Source organism: Mandrillus leucophaeus, unplaced genomic scaffold, assembly GCF_000951045.1.
Source record: "Mandrillus leucophaeus isolate KB7577 unplaced genomic scaffold, Mleu.le_1.0 Scaffold136, whole genome shotgun sequence".
In the NCBI taxonomy this organism is placed as follows: domain Eukaryota; kingdom Metazoa; phylum Chordata; class Mammalia; order Primates; family Cercopithecidae; genus Mandrillus; species Mandrillus leucophaeus.
Window position 1 is genome coordinate 5,346,668 of NW_012101321.1, and position 17,864 is coordinate 5,364,531.

At 37.8% G+C, this 17,864-nt stretch overlaps 1 protein-coding gene across 1 annotated transcript in view; it reads right to left on the minus strand.

Moving 5' to 3' along the window:
- Nucleotides 1–17,864, minus strand: part of ARHGAP10 (Rho GTPase activating protein 10) — a 351,063-nt gene that overhangs the window by 105,672 nt on the left and 227,527 nt on the right. The window contains exons 15-16 of the mRNA XM_011973261.1: nucleotides 10,732–10,790; nucleotides 1,506–1,611 (exon numbers count right to left, since the gene is read on the minus strand). Of these exons, the coding sequence (XP_011828651.1) occupies nucleotides 1,506–1,611; nucleotides 10,732–10,790 (165 nt within the window). The remainder of the gene's footprint in view (nucleotides 1–1,505; nucleotides 1,612–10,731; nucleotides 10,791–17,864) is intronic.

Consider the following 17,864-nt stretch of genomic DNA (forward strand, 5'->3'; position numbering starts at 1 on the left):
ATAGTCTGCAACTCTGTATTTCCTTAAAAGCAAGGGGTCAAGAGACTTAACTGTCCTCAACATCTACCTCTGAAATAACCAGATCTGAGAAACTCTCCATGCAGACGCTGCTGCCTACTCCTTTACTTCCCTTTCTTTGGTGCTCTACTCTAACCACAATGGCTTTCTTAATAATTCCATGTACAGTGGGCCCTCTGTATCCCCTGAGAATTGATGTCAGAACCCCTGCAGACACCAAAATCTGCAGATGTTCAAGTCCTACAGTCAACCCAGAAAACCCACGGATTAAAAAAAAAAAAAAAAAAAATCAACCCTCAAGTCCACAGGGAATACTGTATTTCTGATCAGCAGCTGGTTGAATCTGCCCATGCAGAACTCACAAAGGGCCAATTGTAGGTGCTAAGCTTGCTTCCCCCAAAAGCCTTAGTTTACTGTTCCCCTCTTCTTAGAAAACTCACTCTTTCCCCAGAATATTATACTTTTGCTTCCAAGGAATACTAGATTGCGTAGTCCCCTTGTAAAAGCATGCAAAGTTTGGTCAGAGCACCCACAATCACTCCTTCAGCCCAGTATCATTGTGCAGTCAGTCACCTAGACAACTGTTCTCAGCAGCCCTGCAACTTTATTCAGGTCTGAACTCAAAGATACCATCTTCAAAAAGCCTTTGCATAATAACAATTTTTATAGTCTCACACTCAATATATTCTGTCCCCTTACTCTGCTTCGTGTTTCTGCCACTTATCATCTGAAGCTATTTTATATTTTCATTTGTAATCTGGTTTTCATATTTTCCCCTTAGAAAGTAAGCTTCATGAAAGCTGGGACTTAGACTATCTTATTCAACTATGTATCCACCAGCACCTAAAAAAGGCATTCACTAAATATGTGTTGATCAAATGAATAAATGGCTAAACTAGCAGTGGGACCCTTGGCAAATCACAGTATCTTCTGACCTTCATTTTCTTTCTATGTAAAATAAAGGTTCTAAAATACAGCGTTCTTCAGCTTCCTTTCACCTCTAAAATTCTACAGTTAGAAAGATCTCTATACTTAAAGAAAGGGATAATTTCTCCCCTGATTTGATTTTGCTGACTTTTAAAAGGAGGAGGAAAAGAGAATGAAATCTATAAAATAACTACCCATTATTGAATTAAGCCAACTTAAAGGACATGTTCAAACTTAGAGTTAGGTAGGTGTGAAACCAAGCTATATATTCTAACAAATTTATATTCACATTTCCAGAATCTGTGTATAGGGTAATGTATAACATTCTCCTCTTTCACTTCAAATCAAACCCTGAGTTGCTGGCAGAGATGTTAAGCAAATAATTATACAACTTCATGAAAGCATATTTCAACAGTCTTGTCCAAAATACACACAATGAGTCAAACATCCAGCCTGCCCTTCCAGGTGTGGTCCCCAGTTCCACCCATCACAAATCCCAGAGCACGACCCAGCACCTAGAGCAAAGTGAAGAAAGTTAAAAGGAAGAAAAAGAGGCTTACTTTGTTAAGTGTTTCACCAAAATGTCCAACATCTCTTTATTCTTCTCTGGCAGTTTGTGTACCAAGAAATGGATCGCGTTAACCCGAGATTCCGGGCTGCCGCTTTCTTCCAAAAAAAAGAAAAAAAAAAAGAAAAAGTAAAAGAAAACAAGAGTTAGTAGAGAACTCAGAATCAAATATATTTCCCAAGCAAACAATGACAACAGCTCCTCTGTTCAAGATTATCAAACATGAAGCATTAAACATATTGTGCCATCTTTAAAAGGAAAAAAAAAAATCTTTCCCCTTATAATGAATCTTCTCGTGCCTCCCCTAATGAGCTAATGTCAATGTGGCTGCAATCGGTGCCTTCCCCTTGGTTTATATTACAGAATGGACAGCTGCTAAGCTTCTCCTTCCGACATGCTGCGTTTCATGTCTGTTCATCGTTTACTCGATGGGGTCTAGTCACTGGGTCACACCACAATGGAATACAAGTAAAATATCAGCAAATAACCTATTCCATGTTACAGGTTGAACTGGATTCCCCCGCCCCCAAAAAAAGTATGTTGAAGTTCCAGCCCTTAGAACTCAGAGTGTGGCTGTTTTAAACTGTACGTGGGATTTAATGTCATCAGGTATGCTAAGGCATGCATGAAAATGACTGTCAGGAAAAGTTTAGATTCACAGAGCCCTAGAAACAGACGGCATGGCATGTTGTGCAGAGCCATGTGGGGAAGCACCAACGTCGATCAAGAAGCAGAGGGAGAACGGGGAATGTGGGCAAAGCCTCTACTGTAGTTTCTGCAGGAAGGAATGGGCGAGGCAGGGTGCGCAGGTCGAGGACTGGCTGGTTTAAATTACTTCAGTGGGCACTGCGTTGCAAGGGCTGTCCCTAGTTGCTGGCACTCGGGACTGAAGTCATAAGGGCAGGAGAATACAGCCTAGTGTAAGGGCTCGCAGAGGAGGCTGGCGCGGAGGGGGGTCATGGGGTTTTGGATTGGATAATTCCACGTGAAAAGCCTGCAGAAGTTTAATATCTCCAGGAATTGGCTAGCCCTGGGAGGGGCAGCTTCCTCGGGTCAGTGAGGCCCCGGATGTCAAAACATCAGAATAAAAAGGCGTGCTTAATACACGACCTTATTTGGGAAGAGAGCTGTTGCAGATGTCAGTTCAGATGAGATCATAACTGAAGTAGGGTGGGGCCTCTTCATCCAATATGACTGGTGTCCTTATAAGAAAACAAAGAGAGGGATAGTGGCCATGTACAGACAGCACAGGGGACGTTGTCCTGCCACAGCAGAGGCAGAGGCAGAGGCTGGAATGAAGGACCCACAAGCCAAGGGATGCTAAAGACTGCCAGCAACCACCAGAAGTTATGAGTGGCAAGGAGGGATCCCTCCTACGGCGTTCAGAGGGAGCACGGCCCTCCCAACATCTTGATTTCAGACTTCCAGCCTCTAAGAATTGTGATGGAATAAATGCCGATTCTTTGAAGCCACTTGGTTAATAGTAGTACTTTGTTCCGACAGCCCTGGGAAACTAACCCATTCCCTTAACCCCCAAACTTTGGAATTATTATACGTGGCTCTTATTAACAGTGTACCCCAATTCCCTTTATTGTGTTATTGATTGGAAAACTATCAAATCAATAAAATGTTTGTTATTGAAGATTTTGCTAGTTTTCACAGGTGTCAAAGAAGCAACAAAAGAGAATTAGGTTCTAACTTTACTGCTGACAGAAAAGAAGGTTAGAAATGGCTTCGGAGGTTCACTTAGGGCTGGCCAGGGAAGCTCAGGAAGGGTCTCATAATGGACAGTCCTTGAAGTTTGGGTCCTGAAGAATGGGGAAGGGTTCAAGGAAAGGCAGGACTGAGAGGCAGGGGGAACATTCCAGAATCAGTAAATAGCATGACAAAAAGCACAGGGCCGGTGCGGAGACAGCTCTTACGAAAGGTAGCCTGAGGCCACCTCTGGTCTGCAAAGGCCAATATGAAGAAGTTGTCTCACTGTTGGCTTCTAAATTAGTCAAGTGAAAATAAAACAAGAAAGGGATATGAATAGAGTTAAATTTGGGGAAGATATGCCTCATATTTTTTTAAAGGATGGATTAGAATGGGAAAAAGAACTAGTTAGGAGGGAACAGTTATTTGGGAGACAAGAAATAAGAAATGAAAGGAGGGGTGGCCAGGCATGGTGGCTCATGCCTGTAATCCCAGCACTTTGGGAGGCCGAGGTGGGCAGATCACTTGAGGTCAGGAGTTCAAGACCAGCCTGGCCAACATGGTGAGACCATCTCTACTAAAAATACAAAAACTAGCCAGGTGTGGTGGCATGCACCTGTAATCCTAGCTACCCAGGAGACTGAGGTGGGAGAATTGCTTGAACCTAGGAGGCAGAGGTTGCAGCGCCACTGCACTCCAGCCTGGGTGATAGCCAGAGACTCCATCTCAAAATAAATAAATAAATAAATAAATAAAGGGAGTGAGGTAGGTGGTAGAACTACAAAGAGGGAGGTAGAACAAAGAAGTATAGATGCCCTATGATTTACAATGGGGGACATCCCAATAAGCCCATCGTAAAGTCAAAAGATTGTATGTCAGGACGTCACTACACCTGGGAATCGCTGCTTCTAACTGATAGCTGAGTGGTCTTGAACAAATTACCTAACTAACCTCTCTGTGCCTCAGTTCCCTCATGTGCAAAATGAAAACAGTATCTTAAGAGGCCATTATGAGATTCAATGCTATAACATACACAAAGCACTTAGCCTCCGTGGCTGGCACGTGTGGGCACTCAATCACTGTTAGCCATTATTACTATTGTTGTTCATGTTACTATTATTATTTGAGCACTACCATGGAAGAAGCAGAACTGACAGGTTTTAGCAGCAGACTAGCAGTGCGTCAGAAGGAAGAAGGCAGAGATGAGCAGTGTTTCACACCTGGGTTGTCTGGTAACAGGGCCAATTCCACCAACAGACAGAAACATAGCAGCCAAAGCTGTCTTGAGGAAGGAGATGATGGTGGAGGGAATGGAGAAAGTGACATTCAAATGGCTGGTCTCTAGCAGTAGATGGAAACAGTAGGAGGCTTTAGAGATCAAGGCTAGAAACGTTCTCCAGGAGGTGTGACCACTAGCTCATGGACAAAGCTACCCAACTTCTACAGAAAGCTAACTGAGGGCACTGCGGGAAAAAGGGCTCCAAAGAGGTACAGGGAGACGTGAAGTCAAGGGCTAACACAAGCAGGCAATGCAACCAAGGAGGAGGAGGAGGAGGAGGTGGGAGGATCAGGGAGCTTTGATGTCATCAGGAAGGCAACTGAGAAGAAACCTGCAAAGGCTGGGCACAGCCAGTGGACTCGAGAGTTAAGGAGAGGTCAAGGAATGGAAAGACTGGGAGAAGGGCCCTGGGTATCACCAGGTTTATTAACTGAGAGCCCCTTTCTACTAAAATGAGGGGGTTAAACAAAGAGGGAGCTGCTGGAGAAAGGGTGAAGAGTGGGAGTTCAGAACACTTGCTCAGAAAGTAAAAAACAAGAGAATGGGAAAGAGAGGTAAAGCAGATCAAGAAAGGGACATTTTTTTTTTCCAAAGGATAATAGTTTTTTTCCTTATGACAAAAATTAAATACTTGTAATACTAAAATCTTGGACAACACAGAGAAAATGACGTTAGTATAAAGTACTAAGTATCTGAAATATATATATATGAGAAACAGCATGCAATCAGATTAGAAAGAACTACAAACCAATCAGGGAAAAAAGAGACAATCTAACAGACAAATGGGCAAAAGACTGGGGCAGGAATTTCACAAAAGATTTATTCCTGTGACCAAAAAACCTATGAAAACAGAATAAACCTGTAACGGTGAAACAGAAATTAAAACCACAATGAAAGAGTAATATTCACCTGCCAGAATGGCTTTAAATGAATACTAAGCTTTGGCAAGGACATGAGGCAACTGAAACTTCCATATGCTAACTAGATGGGAGTCATTAAAGGGTTCAACCACTCTGGAGAACTGTTCGGCAGTTATCTACTAAAGCTGAACAAACACATACACTATGACCGACCCAAAAATTCCACTCATAGGTATATAACCAGGAAAAATGCACATAAACACGCATTAAAAGACACATACTCCTATATTCACAGCAGCGTTCTATTAGCCCAAAACTGGAAACCACCCAAATGTTCATTAACAGTAGAACAGATAAATCTATTGTGGCTTCTTCAAACAGAATGCAATGAAAACGAAGGAATATTTCACACAACATGGATGACTCTCACAAAATGAGTAAAAGAAACCAGCTACAGAAGAATATACTCTGATTCCATTTACATAAAGTTCAAATGCTGCAGCCCCAACCTAGAATGTCAGGAGAGTGATCACACTTCAAGGGAGTGGATAATGACCACATGGGCATGAGAAAGGGCTTCTGATGATGTTTGATTGCTTGATCTGGGGCTGATTATGCATGAAAATTCATTAAGCTGTATACTGATTTGAGCCTATGTTATATTTCAACAAAAAGTTCACTTAAAGCTATCCATAATAAATCTCATCCTAAAATAAACTGGTAAATTTTAAGTATAAATCCTGCAGAGTTTTCCTTCCTTTTTTTTGTAATGAAATGCCTAAACAACTTATTTTATTTTATTTAATATATCATGGACATTTTTCAGTATCATTAAATGGAGCACCTTACCATCGATTTTATGAACACTTAGATTGTTTCCAATGTTTGTAAAGATAAGGTTGTTCCAGTTTACACCCCTAACAAGTGTTTGAGAATGAGAAATGATACTTTACAATAGTTGTTGCTAAAGAGAAAGGATGCAAAAAGGCTAAGAAATTAAAAGGCACGTAAAGAACACAATCACCGAAAACAAAAACACAACTGTCTAAAAGATTAGGTAATAAATTATAACCCAGTTCTTAATCTGGTATAAAAACCAAGATATTAATCAACACTGGCAAAAATAAAAACAGTGTAACAATTTCAGTTCACAGCTTTGATTTTTAAAAATAGAATTAAAGCAGAGACTCTGCAAAATAGTCGAAATTCCAAAGGAATAAAAGGACAACCACTGAGGATAAGAATGTTACATTGCAAAAATTAAAAACTTTGGAAAACTTTGCACTAAAAACCTACTACTAACTTGTGAGTCTATCTTGCCATTAATAATGATCTTCTTCCAGTGACAACCTAGTTTAAATATTTTAGGATTCATTATTTAGAAACACAAGCTAGAGAAAGTTTCCCACACTCTATGAATTACATTCTTCATTTCTCAAAATAGTGAAATTGATTTTGAAAAATAGAGTCAAAACCTTTCACTATCTTCAGTGCCTCTCCTGCTAGCCCGTCCTCATCTATTTTTAAATCACACATCCATTCCTGCCAAGTCTTTTTCCTTCTTCTTCTTCTTCTTCAAAAAATATACTCTAGGCTTTTAAAATAAAACCATTTTTTTCTCTATTTTGTTTTGAAATTAATCAGAGCTTTCTATTAGCAAGTATTTCTATGTAGCTACAACATAATACCTTAAAGGTACTCCAAAAAAGTTTTTGAAGATAAGTCATCTAAAGTTGCTTATGCTAACACAATTTATTTTATTTTAATTGCTAGTGATTGACAAAGAATGAACAGCCAGCTTACCTTTATAAAAAAAAAAAAAAAAAAAACTAGAATACTAAATTAATCATAATACCAAATTCCTGAAATATGCCAGGGAATTAGGAGCTTACTGTAGTGGAAAAGGCATTTTAATTGTGTAACTACAAATCAGCATCTACCACACTGTAATGTCCATCTGCTTATGATGCTGTGCCAACTAACAGAAACTGAAAAAGATGTGATTGTAGAGCTTATCAAAGACACAAGGCAGATAAATGCTAAATTATTTCAATATTGAAATGTCAAAAGTCAATGATACTGTAATTTTAGAAAGGCATTAGCAGTAACCATCCAAGCACTTCCCAAGGGATAAAGGGCTTCAGTCAACAGACATCAAGTGTTGCATTTCTCCTGTGGCGTTTGCATCTACTGTGAAATGAATACATCAGGCTAAGAGCGAGGCATGCCACTAAGCATTCAGTTCCCTTAATTCCTGGGTTCCTGAGCCCTTCCCCAGCAAGAATCACATGATTTTTGTCTTGCTTCCCAGGTAGGTTTATCAAAAAAGATAGAACATTCTGGTTAGGCAAACACCAATGTCTTGGATCCGATTATAGTTATGCTTCTCATGATAAATAACCAAAGATCTTTGTGGTAATGATTTTGCTTCCCAAGTAACTTGATTACAGGAAGAAAGCACACAGAACATAGCAACATGAGTGTTTTGGTTTAAGTGACAGTGAAGAGTTTTTTCTTCTGATGCAACAGGCATTCAGCCTTTAGTTGTCATTCTCGTACTAAGCACCATGACTCCAACCCTGAGGCATGAGTCCACTCTTATCAACATGATACAGCAAGGACTTTGAGGCCAAAAGGCTGACACACAGATCATGGCTTACACAATGTTCTCAAAGGTAACACACATCACGCAGTAAGACATCCAGCTAGACGCCTGCCTGCTAGCCTTCCTGTAGTGGACACAATCTTTTGTATTCCTCATGGACCAGTTAACTGCCTTTTCATCTTACAAATTTCCATGTCCAAAGTCCATTATAGTCTCCCCCAAGATGGATCATCTACTAGGTTCCTTTTATAAGTTTAGTTTGGAATTCAGCTAATGGAGAAAGTTACATTAACTCTTAATTTTCTCAAAGAAAAAAATTTTTTAACTTTTCCAATGCAGTCAACCTTTGACAGAAGTAAGTTGCTTTTTTTTAGAACAAGGAACATAAAACAAATGTGCCTTTTGTGGTGACAAAATAGAAATGAAATTTATATTTGTATCATGAACCCTAGAAATTAACACGGAGGTTCACGACAGGAAACTACAGGAAAGAAACTGATGAGAGAAAATGATGGGACCAAGAGAAACCTTGAGAACTCTCAGCAGGGAGGGCAGAAGAGAAGAGACTATCTCATCGCCACAGAACAGATGGAAACCACTGCACATGACTGAGAAGAATCAAAAATTAGTTTTCAAGCTGGTGTGAGAGGTGGTAACAAAGACTGCTGATGCTTTGTAATTTTAGCAGTCAGTTCAGCTAACAGACACGAGCAAAAACAAGGTAAGCTGTCTCACTGTTCACAGAAAATTACAGCTTAACCACAATCCTGATTTTCCAACAGCATTCAAAAGGGGAGACGAATTTTGGCCACCTGATTTCTGTAACTATTTCATTTGATACTTAAAAGTCCATATGCAAAAGATCAGGAAGATCTGTTCCCACACTCTCTAAAAGAGGCAATGAGTGCAGAGAAGGGTACTCAAGAGATTAAAATAAAAACTTGAAGTCTACATTGGAAACGTTGGCCCCTAAAATACACCTATTTAATACATGTACTTTTTCTCATTAAATCAAGTTACTACAGGTCCCATTCCAACCATAACGGCACTTAGGTGCAAATCCATGGCAGTGATTACAGTAGAAACACTGACCGTCCTGTTATCCAAATCGCTGTGAAGACTATCGCAGCATTCCCACAAAGTCAGGAAGCAAAACACAAGGTACTGGTCCAACAGGTGATGATCTTGTCTGCATTTCTACAATCCTTTTCACCACTCTGCTCAAAGATGCCTTCAACAAACTCTTTAAACTTATTTTCTACCACCACAGATTTTATTACCTCATAAGATGTAAGCTCCTAGCTCTTAGGAACTTCTTCATTTGGTAAAACACACTGATATTCAAATTTCAAAAACACTGCCATCAGTAAAGGGGCATGATGATAATACTAATGATTGTGGTCATTTAAAACCGTATTCCATAATCACTTTATCTTTCTCTAATTCTCAAAGGATTCTAGATTAAAATTGGCACTCTTCTGCTGTTTCCAGTCTCCAAGGCAAACAACATGAAACAATTGTCCTCCAAGTAGGTTTAATTTCTCTTTCCCCAGTTTGCCAAAAATGCCACAGGGAAGAAATCAAAACAACTAAGCATTTACTTGAGTTTTTGCCGAGAAAATTTTCCCCCACTCCCTCGATCTCACAAATTCTCTTTTTAAAAAAATCCTCTCCCCATGTGAAAACAGAAGTGAATAGAACCCAGTTTTTGAAAAAGCCTGTTTTCTATGCAGAGTCTAATGGGGCCTACACACTACTTCTTCCTGCAACACAGAAGGAACCTTTACACTGGCTGGACCAGGGACCTCACAAGAAGGTAACATTTAAAGCAATGTTCAGGCAGCAGTAACATTGGTCCCAATGGGAATGCTCTAAGTTTTTGAACAGATTCAACTATGGAATACATCCAAGAGGAGAAAATAAAAGGAAATGAAAATACAATTACAGCTACTGTCAGTGCACCTGTGAAAACCAATACTGCAGGTTTTAACTCGTGGAACTAGGGTTCTGAATTTTAAATAAGGTTCCCTATAATCTGGCAAGTTACTTAACATGTATCAACCTTCATTTCCTTCACTATTAAATACCTAACACCAGTGTACTTCAGAAGACTATGATGATTAAACAACACGCGTCAAATATAAAAAGTGAGCCATATAACAGAAAACAAGAAAACCTCAAATGAGTATGACTCACAAAAAAATCAATCACAAAATTCCACCAACTATAGGCCTTTTTCATTTAACATTTGATTGCATACTAGTCACTCTGCATCAAATACTGTTTGGGGTTCTGGCATTATCTCGTAATATTCCTTCTGTCTGTAATTTAGATCTGAGTATCTCTCTATGTGAAGCCATCTCCAAACTACTAATCTTTCCAAATTTTCTCATCTCCCCAACCTTTCACAAGTTAAATACTTCTGTGTTCCCTCAGCATTTTGCTCATGCCATTATTGTACATTCTCTAGTATAATGAGGAGTAAGTAAGGCCCAGTACTTGCTATGGAATTGTCTCATGGAGACAAGAATCCTGTCTTGGCTTTACATATCCAGTAACATAGTAGGAAATAATTAATGCATGTGAACAAATGAATGAATATACTGTCCCTTTTAGTCACCTTCTAAGGATAGGGGGAGGGACCAAACATCATTTAAAGTGATTTCTATTTTTAACACAAATTGCAGTAACAACAAGTTGAATTTTTCATATGGAAATTTTTAGTTTATGCTCCCTACCAACTACAAAACTGTTCCTATGACCTTTACATAATACTTACTGGCTGGAACAATGAAATCTCCGTGTAACTCATAGGTCATGAGAGGCTCTGGAAGGCTCCTGTGTGAAAAGAACAGCTCAGAATTATCAAATAAATCCAAACAAGTCACTTTTGAGTTTTTTTATGAAAAGATGTCAAATTTCTTATGCATTTCTTAATTAATGTGTAAAACTTCCCTAGGGAATATCTTTACATATCAAAAAAGATACATAAATCGAACAGATCACTTTATCAACTGCTGTTGACACCAAGCACTAACAAAGCCTAAGCAGCCACAAATCCCTACTAGACCTAAGCATAGAGTATTTCATATCTAATCTCGGACAGTACCTTTGTGAACATCTGGTTTGATATATAAGACTTCCTTCTACACATTAATGTATTTAAAGCCAAACATACTTACTATCTAATCAAATGTAAGCAAACAATTTTGAAACATCATCCCTAAGATATTAGCTGAAGATTCCACAAAAAATACATAGAAAACATTAAACAAACTCAAATCCTCTCTGCTTAAATATATTACAAAAATAAGAATTTATCTTTATGCCTATGAGAGATGAAATAAAATTGATGACAACTTTAAAAATATACACAGCATTTTCATAGTCTACAAAACAAGTTACATAAGGTAGTTTATTTTATCCTGTGATCAACAGAATGCTACAGTTCAGTCCACCTTGCTACATATCTTAAAATTATAAAAGACCAGAGCAACTAGCTTTATACACACTTAAAGAATACCTAGACAAGTGTCAGTCTGTACAGCCTTTCTGGAGGGTAATCTCGCAAGATATTAAGAACTTTTAAGAGGTTACAATCCTGTAACTCAGACATTCTGCTTCAAATTTTTTTTAAAAATCAAAGATGCACAAACAAAATTTTTTAACATATGCAAAGCCAAGAATATTGCCAGGAATAAAGAAGGCCACTTCATATTGACAAAGTGTCAACTCGTCTTGAAGCCAAAACAATACTAAATGTTAACAGATCTAATAAGAGAGCCCCAAAACACTCAAAGGAAAAACTGACAGAACTACAAGGAGAAATGGGCAAATACACAACTATAATCAGAGATTTAAATACCTCTCTGTTTCAGTAACAAGTAGAAAAATCAGGATACAGAAGATTTGAACAAAAATATCAACCAACTTAATCCAATTGGCATGTCCTTCACCTAAATGACACTCCACTCAAAAGCAGAACACACATTCCCAGCACATACAGGCCATTTATTTTCCAAGATGAACCATATTCTGGGCCATGAAACAAATCTCAAAAATAAAAAGGGCTTAAGTCATACAGAGTTTCTTCTTTGATTACAACAAAAATTGAATTAAAAATCAGTTACAGAAAGATAGCTGGAAAACTCAAAAGAGAAGCTAGAAAGTATTCTGAAATGAATGCAATAAAAGCACAACATACCAGAATTTGAGGGATGTTGGTAAAGCAGTACTAAGAGGAAATTTTATGCTACTAAACACCTATATTAAAAAAGAAGAAGGGTGGTAAACCAAGGACTTCATTTTGTACCTTAATGAGCTATGAGGGAAAAAAAAAAGTGTAAATTAAGCCAAAGTAAGCAGAAGAAGAGAAATAAAAATCAAGCAGAAATCCATGAAATAGAAAACAGAAAAACAGAGAAAATAAATTAATCCAAAACCGTATCTTTAAGATAATTAGTAAAATTGATCAATCTAGCCAGAATGATTAGGAAATAAAAGAGAGAAAATAAACAATGCCAGCAATGAGAAAGGTGACTACAGAATCAGTGCAGATTCTGAAGTTATCAAAAATAAAATACTATGAACAATTTTACGCCCATAAATTCAACAATTCAGATGAAATGGACAAACGTCTTAAAAGACACAAGCCACCAAAGTTCACTCAAGAAGAAACAGATAACCTGAGTAGTCCTATTGAATTTGCAATTAAAAATATTGCCAGTTAGAAAACTAGGGCCAGATGATGTCACTGAATGAATTCTACCAAACAATTAAGAAAGAAAAACTACTGATTCTATACAAATTCTTCCATAAAATAGAAGAGGGAATAATTTCTAACTCATTCTGTGAGGTAAACTTTATCCTAATATCAAAGTTAAACACATTATGAGAAAGGCATTATGAGAAAACTACAGACCAATATCACTCATGAACATAGACGCAACTATTCTAAATAAAATGTTACTAAATCAAATTCCACAAGATAAATAAAATAATATATCACAAGTTGGGTTTATAACAGGAATATAATACTAGCATAATATCTAAAAATCAATATACTTCACCAAACAAAAAGAAAACTGTATGATCATATCAATAGACAATTTAGGAGAAATACCCTCTCCCACAAATTGTACTAGAACTACTGGAGATCCCCATGCAAAAATGAACTTGAATTCATACCTCATATCTTATGTAAAAATTAACTCAAAATGGATCATAGAACTAAGCGTAAAACCTAAAACTGTAAAACTTATAGAAGAAAACTTCTGTGACCTTGAATAAGTGCAAAGATTTCTTAATATAGCATCGAAAGCACAGTCCATAAAAAGAGAAAGTGATGAACTAGACTTCATCAAAATTAAAACTTCTCTTTGAAAGACACCTATTGAGAGAATGAAAAGAGAAATCACAGAATGAAGAAAATATTTGCAAAGCAGGTATCTAAGAAAGGACTTGTACTCAAAATATATTTTTTTAACTTTTAAAACACAATAATATTACAACCTAAGTTGTAAAAAATTGGGCAAAAGATATGCACAGACACTTCACCCAAGAAAATATATAAACGGAAAATAAGCACATAGAAAAAAAGTTCAACATTACTAGTTATTAGGGAAGTACAAACTAAAAGAACAATGAAATACTATCAAATACCTGTTAGGATGGCTAAAATGAAAAAGATTGACCAGCTTAAGAGTTGGCAAGAATGAAAAGGAAATGGAACTTTTGTACAGTGTTGGTGAGGATGTAAAGAAATACATCAACTTAGGAAGAAAGTTTGTTAGTTTCCCAAAAAGTTAAGCAGACACTTACCACATGATCTAAATATTCCACTCCTGGGATTTATCCAAGAGAAATGAAAGCCTATGTCCACTCAAACATAGGTATATGAATGCTTTTAGCAGCTTTATGTGCAATAGCCAAAAGTTACAAGCAAGTTAAATATCCTTCAACAGATGAACTGATTTTTTTAAATGCTGGTTTATCTATAAAATCATCCATTAGTTAGCAGTGAGATGGAATGAACTGGTGGTATATACTACAACATAGATGAATCTAATTATTCTAAGTGAAATAATACCGATTTCAAGTATACGCTGTATAATTCTATTTATATAAAATTACAGGAACTGTAAAGTAACGTATCAATAGATGAGGCTACTTCAGTGGGGTGAGAGATTTCAAACAGTAGGAGGAAACTTTTGGGGGTAATAATGCATAGGGTCACTATCTTGATTATGGTGATAAGTTTCAGAGGTACACATATATCAAACTTATATGCAACTTATTGTATGTCAACTATGTTTCAATAAAGCTGTCTTAAAAAAACAAATAAAAATAGGCCAAGCATGGTAGCTCACACCTGTAACCCCACTGCTTTGGGAGGCCAAGGCGGAAGGATCACTTGAGGACAGGAGTTCAAGACCAGCCTAGGCAACAAAGTGAGACTCTGTCTCTATTTTTTTTTTTTAATGTTTTGAAAAGAAAATTGAAAAATCAAAGAAAAAAATGTTTAGGTACATATATTCCTTACATACAATTTATAATGCTATAGTCACATACAAACACAAAATGACAACCAGAAACTAAAATTTAATGCACGAGTGAAAAAGTCCTGCTCTTATTTCCCCTCCCTCTCCTTTTCCCCTACACTCCCATTTCACCAAGAAAATGAAAAAAAAAAAAAAAAAAAAAACTATACCACAGGCTAAATAAGGAGAAAAAAGGGCCAATCCAAAGAAAGTCTTCAGGAGGTTTGTTTCAAAATATGGAAAAGCAGGAGGTAACAAAGAAGAAAAATGGTTATCTAGCAGAGAAGGAAAGTTAAAGAGTGCTGAAAAGAAAAGCGGGGTTGGTCGGGGGGATTGAGAACCCTTAGAAAAACATTTCTTTTCCGATAAAAATGAATTTGTATCTGAATATCTTCTACAAGTTACTTATATCATTGCCATATGTCTAGCTAAGCAATGCAGCGTAAGAAAATAAATATTGTTAACATTAGGGAAGCAGCCATAAAAACGACAAGTTCCCCATACAGAATGTATTATGCTGAGTCACTGCAACTCTCAGCCTCCCACCTGACATGTTTCTGAGCCACCTCTCTTTGCCACTCGTTGGGATCTGTTGGGGGATATAAATCATAATATTTACCTAAGCTGGCATTTCCCTCCCAAAAAGTCCCATTACAATTTCCAGGCTTAAAAGAAGTTTCCTCCAGGTAAAATCATTTGACTAGAAACATCACAAAACCACTCATTTGTCCCCTCACAACAGAAAACTGCTGTAACGAACATGTTTCTGAAAATCAAAATAATGGTCTGCATAGATAAGAAATCATTCAGAGGGCTGGTATTCAGCTCTCTAAAACATGAGAAGTAAAACAAAAAAAAACATTGCCTCAAGTCAGTAGAAGGAAAAGGGAGATGCGACACATCGGTCCACTGCACATACTTGTCCTTCTCCAAGACCCTGGAGGACCTGCTTCTTGTTTTAGTTTGGTGCTTTGGGGCTTTGGCTGTTTTCCTCCCTCCACCTCCACCATCCCATCCAATAAGATGGCTGGGTTATTTGCAGTGAGAAGAATTCAAGGGCAAGAGCTTTTTTGGGTGAGAAAAGCTATATTCAGCTTCACGCCATGGTGCCGTGAGTGACAGAGCTGGGGCTCCAACCCTGGCAGGCAGGCTGGCTCCAGACCTCCTGCTCTTGACCATCACACTGTATTACCTCTCATGCAGAAAGAAATACACTTGCTTGGGCCAGAACCCTGTTGCCAAAATGGAGGTAGATAAAAACTCAGTTTTATCCCATTTGATGCATCACCAAAATTTTTTTTTAAGTGTCAATTAAACCCTAATTACTGCATTTTCCATCGCTAAAAATAACATAGGGGAAAAGAACAGCAACCCAACTTTCAAATCTCCCAAGGCATCTGCCATCTTATGATAATTCACTTTATCACATTCAGGCAGAATGTGTATTTTGTTAGAAGTGAAGTTATATAATAATAACATCTCATAATGTCGTTCTGTAGGCAATGTTTGTTTAAAAGTGAAATTCCATAGGATGAAGCAAGGTAATAAAATAAAAAGGCAGAAAAAGCAACACAAGACCAGGGGCAATAAGGAACTAGCTTCTGAGAATATCAAGATCCAAAAAGAAATCCTATGTACTAAATAAAAAGAGCCTCTAGTTTATTAAACAAATTCCTCCCACACAGCAAAAGAAAAGAACCATATGGAATGGAGAAAAAAGAATGCAATTTATTGCCAAAAAGGTGGATTTCCAACCTTAGTTTTCCATCATCTCAGTCAATCCCTTTACCTGCACTGCTACGAGTCTACCAAACAGTAAAACGGATTTACAGCGATCTCCTAGAGTGGCAGTACTTCTTCTGGTCAAGTTAACATGTGCAATTCACTGTATGTTTATACCCCTTACCTACTCTTTCCTGCATCTAATACAGCTTTCTCAATCTCAGAAATATTGGCATTTTGAATCAAATAATTCTTTGTGGGGGGAGGGTAGGCTGTCCTACGTACTGCAGGATGTCAGATGCCACCAGATGCCAGGAGCACTGCAAACCAGCAATGGTGAAAATCAATAATGTCTCCAAACATGGCCAAACATCCCACTTGGGGGGCAAAATCATCCTCAGTTGACAACCACTGTTCTAATTTCTCAGCCACAGGTACAGCTCCAAGTTGCTGGGGATACTGCAGTGAACAAGACTTAAAAGATGCCTATCTTCAGGGAACTTAAATTCTTATCCTAGGGTTGGGAGTAACAAGATTCATTTTTACCATAATCCTCATCTAAACCACAGTTAGTCACTATCAGTGGCAATACTGATATAAGTATACATCCCTTTATCAATTAGGAGTAACAATAGTGCACATAATAGTTTAAGAAAAAATTTAGAACAGTGACTGAAAAAAATCTTCTTTACATAAAGCACTTGAAAATAGGTAATACATACCTATTACCGAAGGATAAATATTATATCATTAAAAAGTGGGACAACCATACAACAGAAAGAATATACCACCAATACAATGTATTCTTGAAATAAAAGAAAACCTGACTCTAACAAAGCCTATTTGAAAAATCTTTATCTACAGGACACAGGATGGCTAAAGAAACATGTTAAATGCTATCATGAAGACATAATCAAAACTGAACCAGGTTCATCAACAAATAAATGCCAGTGGTGGAGGAAGGGAGGAAATTCAGAGATTAAAAGAACCTTAAAACCTATCAACCAAGTGAAATGTTGGCACAGTTTAAATCCTGCAGGATTTAAACCAAATATAAAAAGGCTTTTTTGAAGACTGCTGGTAAAAATTGAACATAGACTGAATGCTGGATATTAATTTTGTTGTGCATAATATATTCTGATTGACTTTTAAAAAATGACTCTTTGAGGCCAGGTACGATGGCTCATGCCTGTAATCCCAGCACTTTGGGAGGCCGAGGCAGGCAGATCACGAGGTCAGGAGATCGAGACCATCCTGGTTAACACGGTGAAACCCTGTCTCTACTAAAAAAACATGAAAAAATTAGCCAGGCATGGTGGCAGGCGCCTGTAGTCCCAGCTATTCAGGAGGCTTAGGCAGGAGAATAGAGTGAACCCGGGAGGTGGAGCTTGCAGTGAGCTGAGACTGCGCCACTGCACTCCAGAGTAAGACTCCATCTCAAAAAAAAAGAGTTTTTGAGATACTCAAATATTTATGGGTACAGTAATACGATGTTTCAGAAAATCTTTAAAGTATTATCTATAAAAAGTGGCAGGTAGATCCCAGCACTTTGGGAGGCTGAGGTGGGTGGATCACCTGAGGTCAGGAGTTCGAGACCAGCCTGGCCAATATGGCAAACCCTGTCTCTACTAAAAATACAAAAAAATCAGCC